Source organism: Bos taurus, chromosome 2 (genome assembly GCF_002263795.3).
Source record: "Bos taurus isolate L1 Dominette 01449 registration number 42190680 breed Hereford chromosome 2, ARS-UCD2.0, whole genome shotgun sequence".
NCBI lineage: Eukaryota > Metazoa > Chordata > Mammalia > Artiodactyla > Bovidae > Bos > Bos taurus.
In genome coordinates, this window is record NC_037329.1 from 48,367,668 (window position 1) to 48,392,302 (window position 24,635).

The window sequence follows — 24,635 nt, forward strand, 5'->3', positions numbered from 1 at the left end:
TGGCAGAGAAATATTTTTTTTTGAAGAGGTGGTACTTATCAGTCTTACAAACGAGGAGTTAAACAGGTAAAGGAGGAAGAAACAACATGTACAAAGGTACCATAGTCATATACAATAAAGAATGACACATTCAGGAAACTGTATGTTGAGTTTGTATACCTGGAGTATAGGGCACATGCTAGCATTTATGTGACATTTAATCTTGAAACCACTATGTGAGGTAGGCACTATTAATATTCCCATTGTGTAGATGACAAAATTTGAAGCACAAAAGATGACGTGATCTGCCCAAAGTTAAGTTGTGAAATGAGAATGTAGTCTAAGGATCAGAGACATTCTTAGACTACTCAGAATGTAGTCTAGAGTTTGATACCCTAGACTCTAGAGCCTATACCCTTACTCTCTCTGTGCTTAGTCGCTCAGTCATGTCTGACTCTTTGTGACCCTTCAGATTGTAGCTGGTCAGGCTCCTCTATCCATGGGATTTCCCAGGCAAGAATACTGGAGCAGGTTGCCATTTCCTTCTACAGGGGATCTTCCCGACCCAGGGATTGAACTAGTGTCTCTAGTGTCTCCTGCACTGCAGGGAGATTCTTTACCTGCTTTTAGAGAAAAGAGGCAGGATTTAAATGATAAAGGACTTTGTATGCCAGTCTAAAGACTTTAGATTTTATGCTAAAGGTGACAAGTGAAAGGTTTTAAGCAGGAGTGACATATTCAGACATTTTTAAATGAGGCTAATCTGGCAGCTATGTGGTTGGACTGGGAGAGGAATTAGTGGCAGGGAAATTAGTTACAGTCAGAAAGGTACTATAATAAATTCAGGTAAAAGAAATGGCAGTGGCAGTGCTGGCACGAGAACTCAAGTCTACTGACCACCACAACCACTTTCTTGTCCAGTATCCAGAAGAACCTCCCATTTTTCCCCCTTAAGTCACCATGCTAATAGTTTAAGAAATCCAACCTCAGAAACAACAACACATTCCTTTCAGGTCCCTTTATTAAACAAACCATGGTCACTAGAAGTGTTGCATTTGTGAAAGTGACTAACACAATCCAATTGGAGAGCGACAGAAAGTCTATTGCTATCTGCAGTTTCCTTACCTTCTTGACTTTTTCTCCTTCCTCTATACATTATTCCTGGAACTTTCATGTTCAATAGTCGATTTGAAATCAATGTTTTGTCTAGACATGACTATTATAACCTAACAGAATTAAATCTACCACAGAGGAAGTGTAATGTGGTCCCAGCTATGGCAAAAAATATACTCTCTGGTCCGGTCAAATTTTGGTTTAAACAAAGATGATGAATGAACAGTAATAAGACAGACTTTTTGAAAACAGCAAGAAAAACAGAATATTAAAAAGGTATGTGAGTAAGAGCAACGTAAAGTTCAAGCCATTTGATTTCAAGAGAGTAACACCAGCTCAAGTGTGTGCGGTATTCCAGAAACCAACAAATGAAAAGAACAGTAGAAAAGACTATCTGGTCAATTCTCGAGCATTCTAAATCTGATCTGTTTTCATTTAAACCAAGCAGAGCCCTCTTGAGCCACCCTTGATACTAAGTAACTGAGTAGGTTCCACAAGTAAGCAGCCTACAGTAGAGGAGCAACAGAGAAGATAAGCAAGAGTGGAAAGGAGAAAGGGACTCACATGAAAGGGAAGGAAGAAATGATAAGTTACAAAATATGGAATAAAACTGAGGAACACTAGTAACCTCAATATCAAACGCTGCCAACCTTACCTGACTGAGTGGCACCATGACAATGGCAACATTAGGGAGCATGAAAAAACAAATTTGAGTCACAGGTTTACAACATGCCAAAGATGAGAAATGAGAGTAATGACAAAAGTAAAAAAGCGATGAAAGAATTTTAGCATCTAAAGAGACAATTTAAAGATTACTAAAATCTCATTTGGTTTAGTTATGCTTTACTTCTCATGAAACAATGAGTCCAATGGACACAAAAGATGAAAATGTCAGCTAGTACCAGAGATATGTCTAGGGAGGTGTGTTACAAAGAAAAGTATGAGATTTATTTGCATGTTTTGTGAGAGCAACTTCAGAATTTTTCCTCTCTATGGTGTATAGCGCTATTTACCTTAAGTACTTCACTGTAATTCTTATCCTGGCTGGCTAACTTCCTTAAAACCAGAGTTCAAAACAAAATAAGCACTTATTAATTATGGTCAAATGTTAACCTCAAAAAGGACAAGGGTCTGCAATAGATCATAGAATATTACTTAGTAGTATAGCCTAAACGAGTCTAATGGTAACCAAAATCCAGATAACAGATTCTTAAGAAAATTATGTAATTAAGAAATCACTTTAAAAGTTTTTTAAAATTAAAAATTTGCTAGATAAAGGAAATATTCTTTCAAAAAAAAAAAAAAAAAACTCAAGGTGTAAATTCAGTTTTTCCATTCAGGGAAGATGTAATAGTGAAAATATTTCTTCCATATGACACTTACAAAACTTTCAGGCATCATGTTAATCCATCTCTTTTCTTCTCCCTCTGTCACCCTCCCTTCCTCCTCCTCCTTCTCTCTCTATCTCTCACACCCCTGCTGTCACCACATCATTCCGTGATTTCAATAAGGATAGGAGGAAATAGTCTTAAAGATGATTATTAAGAGCAAAGAAACTACTGGATCAAAAGCAAAAATAATTAAACTTGATACCTTGACCAATCACTCTTCATATCCATGAATATACAGTCTTCAAAAGTACTCCATCATAACAGATGATTGGAAAAAGTTTATTTGTTAACAGTCAGCAAAAGTATTTTTATTAAAGTGCAATAGGATAAAATAACGTATATACCTAGTCTATTCTCCTAGTGACTCTAATTTTTAAAGATAATGAAAAGATGAAAACTCTCAATACAAGCTCACCTGGAGATCAAAAATGCCATGTACTTGTAAAATTTAGATGACTAACTGTGGGAGGGAGAGCAGAGACCTTTTACTAATATACTAATGCTTTTTAAAATTAAGAATTTAGAATAGGGCTTCTTACCCTGAACACTATTGACATTCACAGCCAGATAATTCTTTGTTGTGGAAGGCTGTCCTGTGCATCACAGGATGATCAGCAGCATCCCGTCCTCCACCCACTAGATGCCAGTAGCACACCCTCTCCTCCTCCCCCACAGCTGTGACAGCCAAATACGTCTCCAAAGGGCCCCTGGGGAAGAGCTGCCGGGCTGGGGAGCAAAAGTCACCCAAGCTTAAGAACTACTGGCTTATAAGCAGAAAAAAATGAATTGAAGGGAGGGTGCTGTTTTGTTTTTCTTCTGGTATTAATGTTCCAAGATAATATATTTGAATCTGATCACAGACTATATTTAAGAGATTCTGTCTTATAGAAAACAAAAGCATTTAATATCTATCACTTGTTAGTCAAAGTTCAGAAGAGTTCCAGAAGATTCACTGTACTCCAATGACCCCTCTAATCACACATAGATGCACATATCCACACACACCCACACGGTATTGCCATGCCGATCAGAAGAAAATGCACAAAACTACTTTATCTCCATTTCTTATTTCATTAAATATATAGACCAGACTGTTTCAGTTCCCACAGAATCCAAAGGAATTCTCAGCTTATTCAATGCAACTCAAATACCACAATAGCTGCATCACTCTAGAGAGGATAAACCTAAACACTGGAGCAAGTATTAAACTCTTCCTCAGATTTCAACAAATTTGGAGAATGATACAAATTAACCACAATGCTTTAAAAACAAAATAACTAAGAAGTATATTTGTGTTTTGAAACAGAAGCTGAGTAAGGATAAGGACAATGAAAACATTCAAAATCAAAAGGAATCTGAAGGCATTTCAGGATGAGGGCAAAACTTAAAAATATTTCCCCCAGAATGAAAGGAGTGAATTATACACTTGGCCATATCCTAGAGGAACACTCTACATATCAGTCTCTAGTATCCACACCATGGGACGGAAAATGAAAAATCCAAGTCCACAAAATATTAAAGAGAACAGTAAACATCCATCCTAAACACCTGAAGTAAAACTGCTCTTTACTACTATTCTTCATTTGATTTTTAAAAAATCAAATATCCATAAAGAAACAAACAAAAAGTCAACTTTGGAAATGTTTTCTCATAAAAATAGCCATCCTCATGCTTCCAGCAGGCCAGATTAAATATTACACAGAAAAATCAATTAGAAAAAAAAATAATAATCCTCTTTGAGAGTGTATCTGATGCGTAACAAAAGACCTTTTAAAAAATTAGACATTTTAAGTATTAAAAATCTTCATGTATAAATATGGATTAAAGTCTTTAAGATTTATTTCAATTATCTTCAACAGAATTATATTTTAAACTACGACTTTTTTTAAAAACCTATTCAACAATACTTAATGAATTTAATATAAGTGCAATATCTATGTACTCTCCAGTAACAAAATTACTTTATTGGAAAATTTTAGCCCTATTAACCTCCTGACTCAGTGAAAATAATCCTACAAGAAACTAATGCTCAATTCTTTTTACTCCCAAGCCAAGCAAAGGAAGCTGTAAGATCTATAGCGACAGCCTGCTTTTCCAGAAGTAATACCTTGAGACTGCTCAAGAATAGCCTCCCTCAACAATTAGTGTGACTCCCGTGGGTTTGGGAGGGAATAATGTCCACAATTCCTTGGTCAGTGGCCATGATGCCCCTCCTCCTCAAGGGCAGGAGATCAGAAAAAGGGATATGAATAAGAGGAGTTCACCAACCAGAACATATAGGGGCAGAGGAGGAAGAGTACTACAGGAAAAATAAAAACTACATGGTTAGGTTAGGTCACAAAAAGCAAGAGGTTTAATGTTATCCAGTATTCATTCATTTCAGAGACACCATTGTTTATCTTCCTCCCCAAACCCTGCACAAAAAGAACCGTCAGCCTGCCTTAAGCATGTTCCTTCTTCCATTTAAACAGACATGATTCTTTTGGTTAATCTCTGGCAATGATCGCCATTTCACAAACACATTCAGCCCACCCGGAACTGATCAATACCACTACAGACATAAGACTAGACTTTATCCATTTATTAACCACAAGGAAATGTACCATTCAGCAAATTCTATACATTACAAAAGATTCTATTAAAAAGGGGGGCAGGGAGGACTGATGGACACCGACACACACACACACAAACACACATACCACAGAGGTACACAAAGAAAAGACTCCCACCCTCTAATTTCCCTGTGGCAAACGAGATAAAAGACATGGCCATGAAACCTGTCAATTCGTTGTCCCCCTATAATTCTATCTCACAACGTAATAACTGAATATTGAATTTTATGATAAATACATCCACTGCCACTTTAAAACTGTTTCATCTACAAACTAACTCTCCTCTTACGTACATCTGCACACCTTTGAGCTAGATGCTGTATTCATTTACAGAATTTCAAATACAAAAGCCTCGATAGTTTTCCAACCACTGGTTGCAACCACAGAACGTTCTCACAAAATCAAAATCTCAAATATAAATGGGCCAAATTCTTCTTCCAACCCTGGGTCAAATGACTACAGTGCATCTGACAGTATGTACAATTTCAAATGGGTTGTTCTAAATCGCAAACAATGCTCCAACACAACGCGTTTAAAATAAGTATTCCGTAGGTAAGCAAAATCTATGCCAGAAAAGAGCACATAAATGGTGGTTGAAAGCCAGCACATTAGCAACTCACAGTGGCAGACCTCTTCTGCACTGGGTTACTGTTAATACTCCAACAACAACAACTACAACTATTTTTAACACTGCTGGACACTGAAGTTGCAGAAAACGTGAGGGGACACCCAGATGAAATTGCTGATATAATGCATTGTTTCTCACGGTCAAAATTAAGTAGCAACTGACTTGATCTGCTGTGATAGTCACTGAAACACTGATTAAAAGACGTTAAAAATCACACACACAAACAAACAACAACAAAACACCCTTATTTTTGGAATACGCCGCACTAAAAGGACGTTTTGGAATATGCCTTTCGGGTCTCAAACCTTTGCATAAATTGTCACTTGTGGTATTTGCGGCTTAATTGCAAGCCAACCAGCGCTGTCATTCAGCGTTACGGCCACAAACCATGACTTTCTCACTTCCACAACAACAGAGCAGTCACTCTTATCAGTCGCCAACCAAACTCGAAAAGAGAAAAATTCATGGAGGTTTCCAGATCATAATCAGCCCGGGAGAGGGGGGGTGCGGAGGGCGGCAGCCGAGGGGCTCGGGGTGGGGAAACCTCCCCAGGCTCCGCTGGAGCTCGCCGACCCGACAACAACCGCGGCCTCCGGCAGCGGCAGCAGCCCCGCCGCGCCGCGCTCCATGCACCTACCTGAAGAACAAGAGATAAGAAAGACGGCAAACGCCAACTTTGCAGCAGCTCCCATTTTCCCGAGACGCAGGGGAAGCCGTAGGAAGTTCTCGCTAAATATCCAGTTCCCTGGGTCTTCCTCGGAGACAAACCTCCTGGTGTAAAATCAACCGTCATAAAACATATTCGGAAGCCCCGACCAAAAAAACGTTCACGGGGTCAAAAAAAAAAAATAGAAAAAATAAAAAATAAAAAGAGCGAGCACAACAATAAAAAAAAAAATGCACCACGGGGGGGAAAAATCGCCACACACAAGCACAACACACAAAACCAAACAACGAAAAGCCAACAACAACAAAAGCGGGTTTAAATCACTGTCAAAATCACTGTCAGCTCCGCTCGCCTCTCGGGTCTCTCCGAACAAAACGCCAGGCTGAGGCGACGAGGAGGCGGCGGCGTCCGCTGCCGCCCGGACAGTCCGGGAACCGAGCTGGGTCCGACGTCCGGACCGACCTTCAACCCGGACACCCAAAGTCCGCGGACCACTGGCGGCCGAGCTCGCGGCGGTGGCGGCCGAGACGGCGGCGGTGGCGCGGAGAAGCAGCGGCGGGCGGCTGCGGTGGTGCAGGCGGCGGCCAAGTTCTGGTCCAGGCTCTGGCTCCGGCTCCGGGCTCCAGGCTCGGCCGCGTTTTCGGTCCCCTGGCCTCCGCCGGCCCCGCCCCCTAAACTTCCGGTTCCGGCCCGAAGCTGGAAGCCAGGCACGGCGAAGGAACGCTCGGCAGCGGCGGCGGCGGCGGCGGCGGCGGCAGTGGCGGCGGCGGCGGCGGCCGGGCGCAGAGCGCGTGCCGGGCCGTGAGCGCGAGGAGATTGTCGGGGAAGCGAGGCGGGAGCGGGGGAGGGGTAAGAGAGCGAGGGCGGGGCCGGCAGGAGGGCGAGGAGGCGGGGCGGACGGAGGCTCTTTACAGCGAGGCCTCGTCGTCCGGCCTGCTTGGCCTGCTGGGCGGTGGGGCTCGAGTGGGTGGCAAGTGAATGTTGTTGGGGTCTCGAGTGCATGGTTTCCTAATCGTGCTCCACTGACCTTTCAGCGGAGCGCACTCCCGAATGGTCAGGGGAGCCCGAGAGGAACAGGACCCGGGGCGGGGCGGGCGTCTGCGGCGCCTTGTGTTTCCTCTGGGGGGACGCCTCGTCCGCTCTTAGATCCCGGGCGCCGGCAAGCCGGGGTGGGACTTGGTCCTCCGCACTTGCCGACCTGCGGGAGCTGGTGTTTGTACCCCCAGTGGTAGCAGTGCGTCCTGCCCCTGTGGCTTTTGCTTTATGCATTTTGTATTTCGGTTAAAAGGGAAAGAAAAGGGGTTGGGAGGCTGGTGGAACTCGAGGAGGATGGGCTATCCACCCGGCCAGGATTTCCACGGTAATTATCGTGATGTGCAATGTGAATCCATTCCCTCCTTCCCTTTTGTACACAAAGCATTGTTGAGAACTGTTCTGCGTATAATAGGTTCTCAAATATTTATTACTCGCTGAAGAGAAAACCTGCAGATTTTGATCGACATATTTGATCAGACTAGTATTTACTTTTTCGAATTTTAGTTCGTTTAGGGCTTATTTTTACCCCTGAATCCAAGTTGATTTCTTAGATGCTATGCTAGGCATGGAATGGGATCCAAAATGTAAAAGTAGGATATCTACCTCAGGGAGTTCACAGTATTTGCTATAGTCGGAGCTGGCTACAGAATACAAACCGAAGAGAGTATTAAAGGTACCAGCTTTGTTATTTACCACACTTCAGCGAGCTCCCTGTAGGTGCAAGTCTTATGTCTGCTTCCCCGTTTTATGCCAGCATTCAGTGTCAAGCCTGATGTGATAGGTGCTTAATGTGAATAATTGTATAATTGACTAGGGAATAACTGCCTTTTTTCTTAAATACAATATTCCCACATGTAATCTACAAGTTTTGGGGTTTTACTAATAAATAAAGAAAACATCTCTTTTATATGGCTAATTCATGTTGTACTTGTGATTTACTAATTCCCACATTTACCCACAAAGCCAAGCCTTCTCCCTTGTATTTATAGTGTTTTATTTTTCTCTTCCTCTAAATTACTGTGTTTCTATTAAGTTCATCCTGTAATTATCTGCCCATTTCTACAACTTGTCAAGGTTATTAGTAATCACTGTGGCTCTTTAAACCCTCTCCAAGATTTCCAGTTCTCAAGTCGTGATGCTCAGAATTTGAATGATATTGTGCAACAGTTAAGAAAAGTAGTTGGTCTTCAAAGTGTCTAAATGGTCTCATGTTATGTAGTTCTTTGGACTTCATGAACTGGTCAGAGGAATAAATAGAAACCTTCCATTCTCTGATTAAGACTTGCCACCAACATTTCTAGAATGGAAGAGTGTATTTTATTTAGTTCTTTCAGGATTTTGATGTTAGTTATGCCCTGAGTCAGGCCCCACTGTTGTCTTATCTCTGCATCACCTCAGTATTTCTTAAATTGGGAAACCAGAACAAGTGGAATAACAGGAATGACTAGCAATAGGGCTAAAACTTGAAAAAATATTCCTTATCTTACCACCCAAATTTCCCGTATAAGAATGCAAGAGAAGATGAAAAATATTTTTCCGTAATATGAAAAATGAGCAACAAGTCAAAGTCTTCACTAGACTATTCTTTAATAAAGAGTTAGCATAGCTCCTTGGTAGAAATTGTTAACATCCAGTAACAGTAATTACCTGTTTTGTTCCTGAATGTGTGTTCATTCCCACCCTCTGCATTTAAAAAAAGAATATCTAAAATACGATAGATAACCAACAAGAATCTACCGTGTAGTACAGGGAACTATACTCAGTATCTTGTAATAACCTATGTGTGAGTATGAATCACTTTGCTATACACCTGAAACACAACATTGTAAATCACCTATATTTCAGTAAAATTTTTTAAAACCTAGGAATAATGAAAGTATTCTATTTTATGTTGTTTCTAAAGATATGGCTATATTAATTAGATCAATAAACTAATACCAGGTATCAACTTAATATTGACTATTTCCCAGTTCACATGAACCAGAAATTCATTTTTGGCTAGTTTTTTTCACTTTTAGAAATATTCAATTTGTAAGTGCAAAAAATTAAAAAAAAATTTTTTTAACAGAATAAGACTTGAGAATATATGACTAATTCCCACTTGAATTCCAAAGCTTAAAAAGATAGAGGTAGCTGCAGCTAACGCTACTGTCCCTCTTTCCTTCCTGTTTTCTATAATCACCTTTTCTTATCTACAAATCCAACACTTTCCTAACAATGCAAGCTGAACAAACTGGATTTAGGAAGGAAGGAAAGGAAAAGGAAACATGAAAGGAATTCTGGTTTGCCTGAGCTTTAGACAATTATGTGTTCAATAGCTTTAGCTAACATCACTCAAACCTGATACTGAGGCTTGCAGTCACTGCAGTGCTAAGAATTTCAAGTCCACAGTCCTGACAGAAGTTCAATTGAACTTACAGTTCTTCCCAACTGGAAGACACTCAAGAAGCCAATTTACCCTAGAGATTCAAGTGTGTGTTGACTGGATGAGGAAACAGGTAAAAGAATCATAGACTGCTTCCTGAACAAAGTTGATTGCTTCATATGCTTGAAGCTCACAAGGTTCAAAAACATAGATTAAATCTCCAACTGCAAGGTAAGGCTGCAATTGAACTGGGCTGAAATTGACCTCGCCTTTGGGACTGGGTAGTATGCCACACATTGTGAGGAAATTCACCTTAAGGTGTTCACCTGCCTTTGGATATACCAACAGCCACAAATAAGACATGCCAGATCTCTCTTCATTTTCAGGAAGATGACAATCCCTTTGGAGAATGAAGGATACTGAATTCCCCTTATATGAAGGGTTTTAAAGTACTTCTGCTGCTTTCACCTACTGTAAAAATCTACTCCTATGTTCAAATAACATGGACATTCCTGAAGTGGCACAAGTAATGAATTTGTTATATACCTAAGCTGTAAGGCATAGTACAAGGCAAACAAATTTAGTAACTTGGTAAGTCAAAGGAAGGCAGATAATAATCATCTTACCTTCCGTGAATATTCTAGCTTTTGCCCTGTAACTTTCCTTTTCTACATATCCATAGCATTGCATTGCGCCAATCAGGCAAAAAAAAGACGTACTGAGAAGAATAAAGGATGTGGAAATGGCTAAGGGGACAAAACATTTAGACAGACTATTTTAGGTCAGGAAAGTGAGTTAGAGGAGTTAAGAGAAACTAGCTATGATGGAAATAAAGTATCCAGCACTTTGATTAAAAAGCTATACCAATGCAGCTGGTAATAAAATCTCAACAACCAATTGGTTTCTTGGTAACATCCTAGGGTGTCGGTTGAGGCGTTAAGTCGTGTCTGACTTTTGTGACCCCATGGACTGTAGCCTGCCAGGCTCCTCTGTCCATAGGATTCTCCAGGCAAGAATACTTGAGTGGATTGCGATTTCCTTCTCCAGGGGATCTTCCCGACCCAGGAAACGAACCCAGGTCTCCTGCTTTTCAGGCAGATTCTTTACCAACTGAGCTATGAGGGAAGATAATCCCAAGGGTAACATTTGACTTTTTCTCCCACTGGCACCTTGTTCGAAATCCAGTAAATATGTGGGAAATAGGTTTAAAATGTAGGGATGATTTTTTTTCCCCACCCTCCAATTTATATTTGTGACAGAGGACTTAGTTTTATCTCCTATTTCTAAAGTTTTCTATTTTATTTCTAAATTTTATGACTATTTTATAAATGCTACAACTCTTTTATTGCTTACTTTTTTAACTATTTTATTTCTAGTAGTTCTCAACTACTATTCATATTACAAAGAATAGTTGAGGCTTTGAGATACACTATGTAAAATGCCAAGGACTTAAGTCATTCAAGTTTAAGTAAAACAAAACTACTCAAAGTAAAGTTCTCAAACAAGTGTTAATCTCAAACTGTCACTGATCCTCAATGAGACTAGCCATAGACATTGACAACAACCATTTACATTTTGTAGAAACTTAACAGAATAATTTTACTTCACTGAAGGTAATAATAAAGGGCTCATATTTTTATTTTTATTTCATGTTTTTAGTAATTCAACATTACTATATTTTATTAAAAAATCTCATAGATTGTAAATTTGGCAAATACAATTTGAAAGGCACTGAAATAGAGAATAGGCTGTAAACCCAAGACTTTCTCAAATGCAGTGCCCTGCCTCCATTTTGACAAATACTTAAAATTTAAATAAGGCTTTGATGCTTAGTTCTAAAATAGTCCTACAATATTCTATAATGCACAACTACATAAGAACCAATCATTTTCACTATATTGTCCATCTTTATTCATTTATCTGATGTAAGTATTACATATAAGACTTGTGTGAAATGTTGATTGTATAATGATAAATGAAATGGATATAATCCCTGCCCTCATTGAGCTTACAGTAACATAAAGAAGACAGGAAAATAGCAAGTAAGCAAATAATTGTCAAATGTGAAGGATTATTTATAAAAATTGACAGGATGTTGAGATATAGGACAAGAATGGTAATATTAGATATGAAGAGAGTTCTTATATAAGAGGATGATTCAGGAAGGACTTACTAAGGAAGTGGCATTTAAACTGAAACCTACAAGATGAAAAGGAGATAGCTATGAGAGGAGCTAGTTAAGAAGGAACAGTATGTACAAAACCTACAATATGTTCAAGAAATTGAAAAGGCTCTTGTAGCAGTGAAAAGGAGAGAGAGGGAAACAGGCCCCAGACTACAAGATCTTATATGTCAAAATAACGTTCTTGGAGTTTATTCAAAGCGAAGCATCAAGCCATTGGAGGATTTTTTAAAATTATTTTTTAATTGAAGGATAATTGCTCTACAGAATTTTGCTGGTTTTTGCCAAATATCAAAATGAATCAGCCACAGGTATACATATGTCCCCGCCCTCTTGAATCTGCCTCCTATCTCCCTCCCATTCTACCCCTCTAGGTTGTTATAGAGCTTGAGTTCCCAGAGTCATATAGCAAATTTCCATTGGTATCTGTTTTACATATGGTATGGTAAATTTCCATGTTAGGTCTCCATACATCTCACTCTCTCCTTCTCACCTCCAGTGTCCATAAGTCTGTGCTCCATGTCTCTCCCATTGGAGGATTTTAATTAAGGTAGTTATATGGTCTGCTTTATGTTTAAAAGATTACTCTTGCTCTTAAATGGAGAACAGGTTGCAAGAGATTATCAAAGAAAGCAGCTAGTTAGAATGATGCTGCATTAAGTAGATTATGGTACCATGAACTATTATGGAAAGGGGTAGACAGATTCAAGATGTATTTTGGAATCAACAGATTTGCTGATGAACTGGATGACTCCTACTTTTTATCTCTAGCAAATGAGCAGCAATAGTTTCATTTGTTGCCTTGGGCAACATTTAAGGGGAGAGATACATTATAAGGAAGGGAATAGAGACATTAATAGTGGAAGATTTCCATTTTAAAAGTGTTAAAATTGAAATGATGTGAGACATACAAATGGAGAATATAAGATAGAATATAAGAGAATATATAGAATATAAGAGAATATAATATAAGAAATTGGATGTGGGTAACTGAAGTTTGGAGGGACATGCAATCTCAAGGATATACATTTGGGAATTGTCAGCACTCAAATGGTATTTAAGGCCACGGAAATGAATGAGAACCTCTAAATAATGAGTGGACAGAAAAAAGAAATTTAGCAAGTAGAGGATTAAAAGCCAGGAAAGGGGATGAAAAAGTCAAAGTACTAACAGTTTTAAAGATTTCAAAGGAAGGAAAGGAAGCCAGGTTGAAAGAAGGGGAGAAGGCGGGAGAGGGGGCAAAAGGGGTGGTCTTACAGACATCTCCTGCCACCTGCAGATACCCAGGTGTTATGGGACTTTACCCTGGGCCTCCAGAGAAGGAAGGACTGGAACTCGGCCCTACCACAAATCAGACCAGACCAGAACCAAAATTCGAGTTCTCTGCCAAGAGGAGGTGATCAGTCTCCAATCCTCAGCTCAGGATGAGGCCCGTCAACCAGATTCCTGCATCCAGGACCAGGGGACTAGAAAAATGGGGAAGGATAGGAAGGGTTAAGGAGAGGAAAGAGAGAGGGAAGGGGAGAAAGGTCAATAAAGTCTCTTATTCCTTATCTGGTCAGGGCACTCTGGCCAGTTTTCTGTGTCAGGAGGAGACCAGGGACAAAAGGGTCCCAGTTGCGGCCGCTGGGTGTGGTCCATTGGCAGGCAAGCTGGCCCCTGAGTACCCTGAGTGGTCAGCATGTCAGTCTCAGCAAAGAAGAGTCCCACCGAGAGTCGCCATTTGCTGCAGGAAGGGGAACCCCTTCCAGGGCCCGAAACTGGGCTCTTGTCTAACACTTGGAAATGAATTGTCCAAGGAGACACATGTGCTGACAAAGCAAGAAATTTTGTTGGGAAAGGGCACCCGGGTAGAGAGCAGTAGGGTAAGGGAACCCAGGAAAGCTGAGCACCGAACAATTGATGCTTTTGAACTGCAGTGTTGGAGAAGACTCTTGATAGTCCCTTGGACTGCAAGGAGATCTAACCAGTCCATCCTAAAGGAAATCAGTCCTGAATATTCATTGGAAAGACTGATCTGAAGCTGAAACTCCAATACTTTTGCTACCAGATGTGAAGAACTGACTCTTTGGAAAAGACGCTGATGCTGGGAAAGATTGAAGGGAGGAGGAGAAGGGGATGACAGAGGATATGATGTTTGCATGGCATCACCGACTCTATGGACATGAGTTTGAGCAAGCTCTGGAAGTTGGTGATGGACAGGGAACCCTGGCGTATTGCAGTCCATGGGATCACAAAGAGTCAGACACAACTGAGCGACTGAACTGAACTGAAAAACATTAAGAATTTGAGAATACCAAGATGTTACTTGGAGCTGTTCAATGACAGCATTCCTCAACATTATCTTAACAAAATAAATTATTTTTAAAGAATATCATATACATTCTTACTTAATTTTCATTACAACTTTGTGAAGTAAGTAAGTAGCCTTGGTAATATTATTACCATTTCATAGACAAGAAAAAACCTGAGTCTCAGAGAAATTACAAATATATTAGAAGTAGGCAAACGGAGGCACATAGTAAAGAGAGAGAATTTATTGTTTTCTATTTTAAATTGAATTCAAGTTTATCAAATAAATTAAGGATAATTTATTAAATATTTAAAAGCATTTTTTAAGTTTTCCTTTCAATGGCACTTTTCCAAAGTATAAGTATGTTTTAACTGTCTCTGTATACAAAACATTCAGTCTTCATAGTTTCTCAAAAGCATTCACTGCAAAGATGAAGTTCCAGGCAAATGTGTGATTTGAACATTTCCCTTCTATAATATGGTGAGAGCATTTAAAACAGTCTGTGCTGAGATAAAATTATCATAAAAATTAAGAATAATTATTATTAAAACTCCATTTCTGAAAAATTATAAATAGGAAAATAATAGATGTGAGTTTATTGTTATTACTGTGTATAAATGTGAATTTTTGCAATTGGCAATAGGGAATAGTACATGTGTATAATATATAATACCTTTTACAATTAAAAAAAAAACAGTGGAAAAAAGAAAGATCATTTTTTTCTCTATTTTTAAAATATTTTTGTTTTCTCAGGCTAAACTATATGGGTTTTCCTACCTGTTTAAGCATGCAGATTAAGCAAAACACTTAACTGCACTTTATTGTGCTTCATTTTAACTTAGATCAGACAAATTTTAATCAAAGCACTACTGAGGCTTCAGGGGAAACAATTGTAGGAATGTTTGTAGTAATCTTAACTGGTCAAAATATGTTACATGCATTTTTTCACATTCAAAATCAGTTATTACTAGCTACTCTTGCAAATAAGCGATAATTTTATCTCATTTTTCAGGTGAACAAATACAAAGGTTAAATAGCTTGCCCAGGGGCACAAATTGAATCAGTAGCAGAAGGAGGATTATAACTCCAAATGACTGACTCAAAGCTTAGTCCAATGAGCCATAATGTTTCTCAAGTAGCAAGCATTTTAATTGTCCCTCCAAGCAGGAAACAGAGCTCTAAATGGAGCATGTCCCATCCAGAAGGCCTATGGTACATAGTAGAGAGACCTACTTCTCTCATTTAAAAAATAAATAAATAAGACTTTGAGAATACCAAGATGTTTTTCAACCTCACCTTTTTGTAAGGAGAATATATGTTATACATTCAAAAAGTAATGAAAAATATATGTTATAAAAAGGCACTACATTTTGTACTTTAAAACTGAAAAGATGTTTTGTTTTTGCTTTTCAATACTGACATTAGACCTGGAATACACCGAACAGTGAATTTGCAGTATTAGATAAATACCTACATAACTCAGGAATCCATCTTCCCTTTGTGATTTAGGCTAATCATAGAAAAACAGCAGTTGTACAAATTTTATTTAATATTTGAATAGATGCTTTCCTGACTTATTTTCTTATTTCAAGTCCACCCAGGTACATACTTTTTCTGACTCAGTTTTAACTTTGCAGTTTTAAAACCACAACTGAGAAGACTATGCTGAAAGTAGAGATTAAGGAAAATTGCATATTGAAAGTAAATGGTTCAACTTACACTTCTGGCTATGATAGAAGAGCTTATACTACTTTAACTCTCCTATTGAGAACAACTATTTAAACGTATGTAAGGCAATTGTATGAAGTCACTAAACAGGAACTAAGGAGGCCAGTACTGCAGGAACCTAATCAAAGCTATGGTTTTTAGTCTAGTCAAAGCTATGGTTTTTCCAGTAGTCATGTATGAATGTGAGAATTGAACTATAAAGCTGAGCACCGAAGAACTGATGCTTTTGAACTGTGGTGTTGGAGAAGACTCTTGAGAGTCCCTTGGACTGCGAGGAGATCCAACCAGTCCATCCTAAAGGAAATCAGTCCTGAATATTCATTGGAAGGACTGATGCTGAAGCTGAAGCTCCAATACTTTGGCCACCAGATGTGAAGAACTGACTCATTGGAAAAGACCCTGATGCTGGGAAAGATTGAAGGTGGGAGGAGAAGAGGACAACCAGAGGATGAGATGGTTGGATGGCATCACTGACTCAATGGACATGAGTTTGAATAAGCTCCGGGAGTTAGTGATGGACAGGGTACTAAACTGAACTGGGGGAACCAAGATCCCAGAGCGGAGAAAACTATAATGAATGAGCTCCACATTCACCTCAAAATTTCACTTATGTATTTGTAGATTTGTGGCATCAGTAATAGAGGCTAAGAAAGTGTCAGCCTGGACTTATGGCAGTCTCGCTGGGTAGGGAGACAGATGTTAAAGTTTGAGTCTAACAAGGTGATTAGGACTTGAAAGACTAAGATCCAGAAGTTAAGAAAACCATAGAGGAGGAAGCCCAGACTTTTGTGCAATTTCCTCTTACAGAATGTGCTGTCTCCTAAACCGTGCAGGGTAAAATGTGGAGAAACTAAGTGTAAAGTAAAGCTTAGAGATAAAAGAGTGAGCTGAGATTTTTGGCAGTCTTGGAGAGCTTAAGTGAAAAAGATGAAAATTTAGACACCATCAAGATGCAAGAACCAAAGTAAATACTTCAAGATTTCATAAGAAAAGCAAAAAGTCTACTCCTTAAAAATCAAAGGCTATGTTTTAAGAGTTAGAACAAACTGGAAGTTGATGATGCTAAGAAGTCTAAAATCCAGCCTCAGTTGGAAGGATGTAATAAGTTAATACATTACATGACTATGACATATTAAATCCTTTCTGGAAAAAGGTAACTTCGTGTAGAGTCTTTGCAATTTTTCACACACAATGTTCAGCATTCAATTTAAAGCTTAGCAAGTGTGTAAAAAACAGGACCAAATGGAAATGCTAGAACAAGAAATTACAAGAACTAAAATTAAAAGATGGGTTTACAATGGATTAGGCACATCAGAGAAAAGAAGAGTGAACCTAGCAGAGAAAGGTGTCCAAAATATTTAAATTTAAGGATAGAGACTAAAAGAAGTGGAAAATGCAGGAGAATAAGAGCTATGTGGAACAGAGTTTAAAAGTCTGATACACTGATAGGAGAGCATGAATTGAACGAACATTTCAAATACTGTTGGCAACTACTTTTATAAAACTCCTGGAAGACAGGAAGTCTTAAGTTCAAGAAGCTCCACAACACCACAGGAGAAATACAAAGAAACTATACCCAGAGCTTCATAATCAAACATCTGAAAAACAATGATAAAAATAAATGTTGAAAGTAGTCAGAGGAAAAAAATATATATACATTACTTTCAAAGGAGCAAAAATAAGATTTAAGTCCAACTTCTCTGACAGAAACAATGGAATCCAGAAGACATCTTTAAAGTTGTCTTAATGAATGGCATCTTTAGAGTTCTGAAAGAACATAATGCCAACTCAAAACTCTAAACTCATAAAATAGCCTCAGAAGGGAATGTGAAATAAATATATTTTCAGATAAACAAAAGAAGGGAGAATTTGTTGCTACTAGATCTATTGTAAAAGAAAGTCTAAAGAAATTTTTTTCAGGTTTATACACAGAACTGCAGGAAAAGATTAAGAACACAGGGAAGGGTACATTAGTAAATCTATACAAATAATAGTAGTAATATATTATGTAATTTAAAATATATGCAGAATGAAAATAAATGACACTAAAAGTGTTATCCAAGAAGTGTAAATATACTACTTCAAGGTAGATTGTAACAAGCAAAGGATGAATGTTGAATTTCTTATTTTTGATAACCAACAAAATAACAAATATATCACTAACAATCTAATGAAAAGTGAAAGTGAAAGTGTTAGTCACTCAGTTGTGTACAACTCTTTGCGGCCCCATGGATTGTAGCCTGCCAGGCTCTTCGTCCATGGAATTCTCCAGGCAAGAATATTGGAGGGAGTAGCCATTCCCTTCTCCAGGGAATCTTCCCAAACTGGGGATCAAACCTGGGCCTCCTGCATTGCAGGCAGATTCTTTATCATCTGAGTTACAGGGAAGCCCAACAATCTAATAAATGTGGCAAATGGAATAATAAACATTTGATTAATCTAAAAGAAGATGGTACAATATGAAACATACAGTAAGAAGGTAGATTTAAATCCAAATACAGCAAAAATTGTACTTAGTTGGATTAACACTCCCATTAAATGAAAAAGATGGTCAAAGTAGACAGAAAACAGCCAACTGTATGTTGCTTATAAAAGGTACACCTTAAATATAAGGATTCTTAAATGTATAAAGTAATCGCTACGAAAAATATAACATGAAATAATAACCAAAAGAAAACAATGTAAAACTACACTCATATCAGGTAGAGCAAATTCTAGGGCAAAAAGTAATACTAGAGAAGAAAATGAGTGCTTCATAATCACAAAGGGATCAAGATTATACATTTATTTTTTTAAAAAACAAATTTTAATATACCTCACCTAATAATAAAGTCTCAAATATGTGAACAATGATGTTACAGAGATAAAAAAAATTTCAGTAGTTTGTGTCTTTCTTGTACTTTGTCCATTTCACGTTGGTTACCTAATTTGTTGGCATACAATGTTCATAGTGTTCCATTACAATTCCTATATCTGTAAGATCAGTATAAATGGCCCATTTTTCATTTCTAATTTTAGTAATTTGAGTCTTCTTTCTCAGTTCTTTAATTTTTTTGATCAATACAAAGGATTGACAATTTGTTGATATTTTCAAATACTCAAGTTTTAGTTTGGCTGCTTTTCTCTATTTTTATGTTCCTTATGTTATTTATTTCCTCTCTAATCTTTGTTTTTTCCTTTCTGCTTGTTCTGGATTTAGTTTGCTTTACTTTTTCTAGTTTGTTATGGTGGAAGATTTGATAATTTATTTGAGATATTTCTTCTATTTTATCTAGGAATTTATAACTATAAATTTTTCCCTGAGCACTTCTTTCTCTGCATAAGTTTTAGTAAGTTGTGTTTTCATTTTCATTCATCTCAAAATATATTCTACTTTTCCTCGTGACTTTTAAAATCTATTTATTATTTAGGAGTATGTTATTTAATTTTCACATATTTGTGAGCTTCTCAAATTTCCATTATTGATTTTTAATATTATTACATTATGTCCAAAGAACATATATTCTATGATTTCCATTACTTTAACTTTATTGTGGCTTGTTTTATGGCCTAACATATGGTTTACCCTAGAGAATTATTCCATATGCACTTGAGAAGAATCTGAATTTTGCTGTTGCTGGATAGAGCGTTCCATGGATGTATTTTAGGTCTAGTTGTCTTATACCATCAATGCACTTTTTAATTTTCTTGTTTTTCTTCTCTCTTTCTGTTCTATCCATTATTGAAGGTAGGGTATTGATGTCTCAAACTATTGTTTTTGAATTGTCTATTTCTTTCTTGAATTCCATGGGCTTTGCTTTATGTATTTTGGAGCTCTGCTGCAAGGTGGGTATATATTTTAAACTGTTACATTATTATGAGGGATTGATCCATTTATTATTATAAAATGTCCTTCTTTGTTTCTAGTAACCATTTTTATCTTAAAATCTATTTTGTCTCATATTAGTATACCACTCTAGGTCTCTTTTGGTTACTAGATCTCTTTGATTACAGTAACCAAAGAGATTGTTTTCCTATTCTTTTATTTTCAAGCTCTTTGTTCTTTGAATCAAACGTATGTCTTTTATAGACAACATAAAGTTGGATTGTTTTTCTAAAATCCATTTTTCCAATATTTGTCTTGCTTCAAATGGTTAATTCATTCATATTTAATGTAATTACTGGTAAGGTAGGATTCACATTTACCATTTTATTTGTGTTCTGTGTCATGTCTTTTTTCCCTTTCTGCACTCTCTGGGTTAGATGTTTTCTAGTGCATTACTTTAATTCCCTTGTTGTTTTTTCTATTATATTATTTCACTGTTTTAATAGTTGCCATGGGCATTACTATTAACATACTAACTTAAAACCATCTACTTCAGATTAATACTAACTTAATTTCAATAATGTACAAAAACTCTGCTCCACTGTAGCTCATTTTCTCAGCCCAACTTTTGTGCTATAATTGTCATACAAATTATATTTTTATATACTAAGTCCATCAATATGATTTTATAATCTGTGTGTATATCTTTTAATTCATATAGGGGAATAAAAGCATTACAAACTAAAGTACATTTTTACTTTATCTTTTGACAATTTGATTATGATTTGTCTGTATCAAGGGGTGAAGTAACAGTATGCAGATTTCTCTAAAAACTAGGAATAAAACTACCATATGACACAGCAATCCCACTACTGGGCATATACCTTGAGAAAACCATAATTCAAAAAGACACATGTACTCCGATGTTCACTGCAGAAGTATTTACAATAGCTAGGACATGGAAGCAACCTAGATGTCCACTGACAGATGAATGGATAAAGAGGTTGTGGTACATACATACAATGGAATATTACTCAGCTATAAAAAGGAACAAATTTGAGTCAGTTCTTTTGAGGTGGAGATTTTTCCAAGAGGCTTTGTGTGTGTTTGTGTTGAGGCATGCCTTCAGTGCTCTGGCATTTTATTTCTGCCTTAGTCTTCACTCCCTGTTTGCACAGACTCTTGGATTGTGCTAGAGGTCAGAGAATAAGGTCTTCTGTGTTTTTTCTGGGGCATACACACAGCCTTGTATATGCATGTGGCCTTCTGGGTCTCCCAGGAATATGCTGGAACTTTTTAAAGCCCACTATAGACATCTGTTTTCCAGAGTTCCCTTTAAAGATTTTTGGCAAGCCTCTTCCTTGTCTCAAATGGTATCTCTGTTTTAAACAACTGTAATGCTAAACAACTGCGGCTGAACGTCTTTGACAGTGCCCTGGGGACAGAGCTCTCAGTGGCTGAGCAAACTCTGGGTTAAGTAAACCACAGACAAGCCTCACGAATGGGGCTTTTCCAGGAAGTTTTCAGACAGGTCAAATTATAACAATTGACAGGACTTCTGGGGATCTCCAAATCCATTCGACCCCTTCAGTGTCTACTAGGGTGGTTTTCACAGCTACTATGGTGTGAGGCTGCTTATTTTCAAGGTTACCATGGACCTGGGGAGAGGGAATCAAAATAAAGCAACTTAAAATGTCACAAAGCTCACTGTATTTATACAGTTAAATTGTTTTTCTTGAATGAATTTCTCTTCAGATAGTTCAAATCTTTGGTTTATTTCCAGAGGTATGAAAATTTTTATTTCAACAATTTTTAGTAGTGTTCTCATTGTTTTTATAGGAGAGGAGATTACCAGAGTGCCATTCCAAAAGGGGTTCTGTTTTGGTATATTCTTAAAGTGAAATAACATACAGCAATAAAAATAATGAACAACTGCTTCATGCAACAACAACTATGACTATCACAGAAATAAGGTTAAGCCAAAGTAGCCAGACGCAAATAATATGTACTGTATTATTTCATTTATATGAACTTCTAAAACAATTAAAACAAATCAACAGTAATTAAATTCAGAATAGTGGTTATCTTTGTAATAGTTTACTGGAATGAGGCATGAAGGAATATTCTAGGATGTTGATAATGTCCTATATCTTGCCTTTGATGGTGGTTACATTGGTGTATTCATTTATAATACTAAAAATACTAAATATTCTTTGAGCAATACACTTTGTGAATAATAAAGTATGAATGTATACTCTCAAAAAATACTTTCAAAATAAATGAAAATAAATGGTTAACCTCAGGCCCATCTTTAATTCTTAGATATAGATTCTCTTGCAGAGTTTTATGAAAAGAGTAAAAGGTTTAATTTTCAGAGTTAAGATATTTACATATGTGCCATTGAAATATAAGAATGATTTGTTTTTAAAATTACTATTTATATTGATAACAGAAGTCTGTATATCTGCAGTGCTCTATAGTTCTTATATTGCTTTCACATATATTATCTTATCATCTGTACAACTCTTGAAGCTGGATGCCAATGTTATTATTTTGCCTATGAGTAGAATCAGATATAGAGTCAGAATTTGTGAATACTTAAGATTGACCGCACTCCAGTACTCTTGCCTGGAAAATCCCATGGATGGAAGAGCCTGGTAGGCTGCAGTCCATGGGGGTCGCAAAGAGTCAGACACGACTGAGCGACTTCCCTTTCACTTCTCACTTTCATGCATTGGAGAAGGAAATGGCAACTCACTCCAGTGTTCTTGCCTGGAGAATCCCAGGGACAGGGGAGCCTGGTGGACTGCTGTCTATGGGGTCACACAGAGTCGGACATGACTGAAGTGACTTAGCACTAGCAGCAGTAAGATTGACCTGCCTCTTGAGAAACCTATATGCAGGTCAGGAAGCAACAGTTAGAACTGGACATGGAACAACAGACTGGTTCCAAATAGGAAAGGGAGTACGTCAAGGCTGTATATTGTCACCCTGCTTATTTAACTTATATGCAGAGCATATCATGAGAAACGCTGGGCTAGAAGAAGCACAAGCTGGAATCAAGATTGCTGGGAGAAATATCAATAACCTCAGATATGCAGATGACACCACCCTTATGGCAGAAAGTGAAGAGGAACTAAAAAGCCTCTTGATGAAAGTGAAAGAGGAGAGTGAAAAAGTTGGCTTATAGCTCAACATTCAGAAAACTAAGATCATGGCATCTGGTCCCATCACTTCATGGGAAATAGATAGGGAAACAGTGGAAACAGTGTCAGACTTTATTTTGGGGGGGCTCCAAAATCACTGCAGATGGTGATTGCAGCCATGAAATTAAAAGACGCTTACTCCTTGGAAGGAAAGTTATGACCAACCCAGATAGCATATTCAAAAGCAGAGGCATTACTTTGCCAACAAAGGTCCAACTAGTCAAGGCTGTGGTTTTTCCAGTGGTCATGTATGGATGTGAGAGTTGGACTGTGAAGAAGGCTGAGCGCCAAAGAATTGATGCTTTTGAACCGTGGTGTTGGAGAAGACTCTTGAGAGTCCCTTGGACTGCAAGGAGATCCAACCAGTCCATTCTGAAGGACATCAGTCCTGGGTGTTCTTTGGAAGGAATGATGCTAAAGCTGAAACTCCAGTACTTTGGCCACCTCATGCGAAGAGTTGACTCATTTGAAAAGACCCTGATGCTGGGAGGGATTGGGGGCAGGAGGAGAAGCGGACAACAGAGGATGAGATGGCTGGATGGCATCAGTGACTCAATGGATGTGAGTTTGAGTGAACTCTGGGAGTTGATGATGGATAGGGAGGCCTGGCATGCTGCAATTCATGGGGTCGCAAAGAGTCGGACACGACTGAGTGACTGAACTGAACTGAACTGAAGATTGATACTTTATGTATCTTATTATCAAATGATTATGCTTCTTTACCACACTTATATTTTCTTTAGAATATTGATATTCACTAACTTATCAAAACTAGATGGGTGCCTAAGAGTTTAGAATTCTCTATTAAATCATTATATTAATCCTTGATTCTCTAGGTAATCCCTGGATTATAGGAATAGACAGAATTTTAAATCTTTTGTTTTAAATATCTCCATGAGATACAGGATATTTCTCATTCAAATCAAACGTATCTTTTGATGAGATTTCACAATGCTCACACATTAAAATATCACTTACAAGAAGTTAGCCCATGATTATACTAAGTCTCTGTTTCTGCAGCATGCTCTACTCAAATGTAGAATGATTGACTACCATCTATGTTTCCTTTGTAGATATTTGAGGAATATTAAGAACTATCCTCACACAGATGATCTTTTTCCTACTACATTTAGGCTTTCCTTCTGTCACTCACTACACATATTGATTGAACTTCTCCCCATCAGGAAGAAAAGATCCTTGTCTTGTCATTCTAGCTATGCTACAAAGCTCTATTCTAGAAAACAGCATCTGGTCAGTGATCAATATAAAGATTTTAGTATTTTTAATTGTTTTAGATATATCATGATTACCAAATAATATTCTGTCATGTTTATGTAAATTCCTAACATATATTTCTTTTATTTCTTATATTTCCTTTTCATTATAGGGGACTGGAATGCAAAAGTAGGAAGAAACACCTGGAGTAACAGGCAAATTTGGCCTTGGAAAGCAAAATGAAGCAGGGCAAAAGCTAATAGAGTTCTGCCAAGAGAACGCACTGGTCATAGCAAACACCTTCTTCCAACAACACAAGAGAAGGGTCTACACATGGACATCACCAGATGGTCGACACCAAAATCAGATTGATTATATTCTTTGCAGCCAAAGATGGAGAAGCTCTACACAGTCAG

General features: G+C 37.8%; 1 protein-coding gene across 1 annotated transcript in view; it reads right to left on the bottom strand.

Moving 5' to 3' along the window:
* ACVR2A (activin A receptor type 2A) overlaps nt 1-6,967 on the bottom strand; it is a 94,990-nt gene extending 88,023 nt beyond the window's left edge. The window contains 1 exon segment of the mRNA NM_174227.3: nt 6,361-6,967. Coding sequence (NP_776652.1) covers nt 6,361-6,415 — 55 coding nt within the window. The 5' untranslated portion in view covers nt 6,416-6,967.
* Between the last annotated feature and the right edge of the window lie 17,668 nt (nt 6,968-24,635).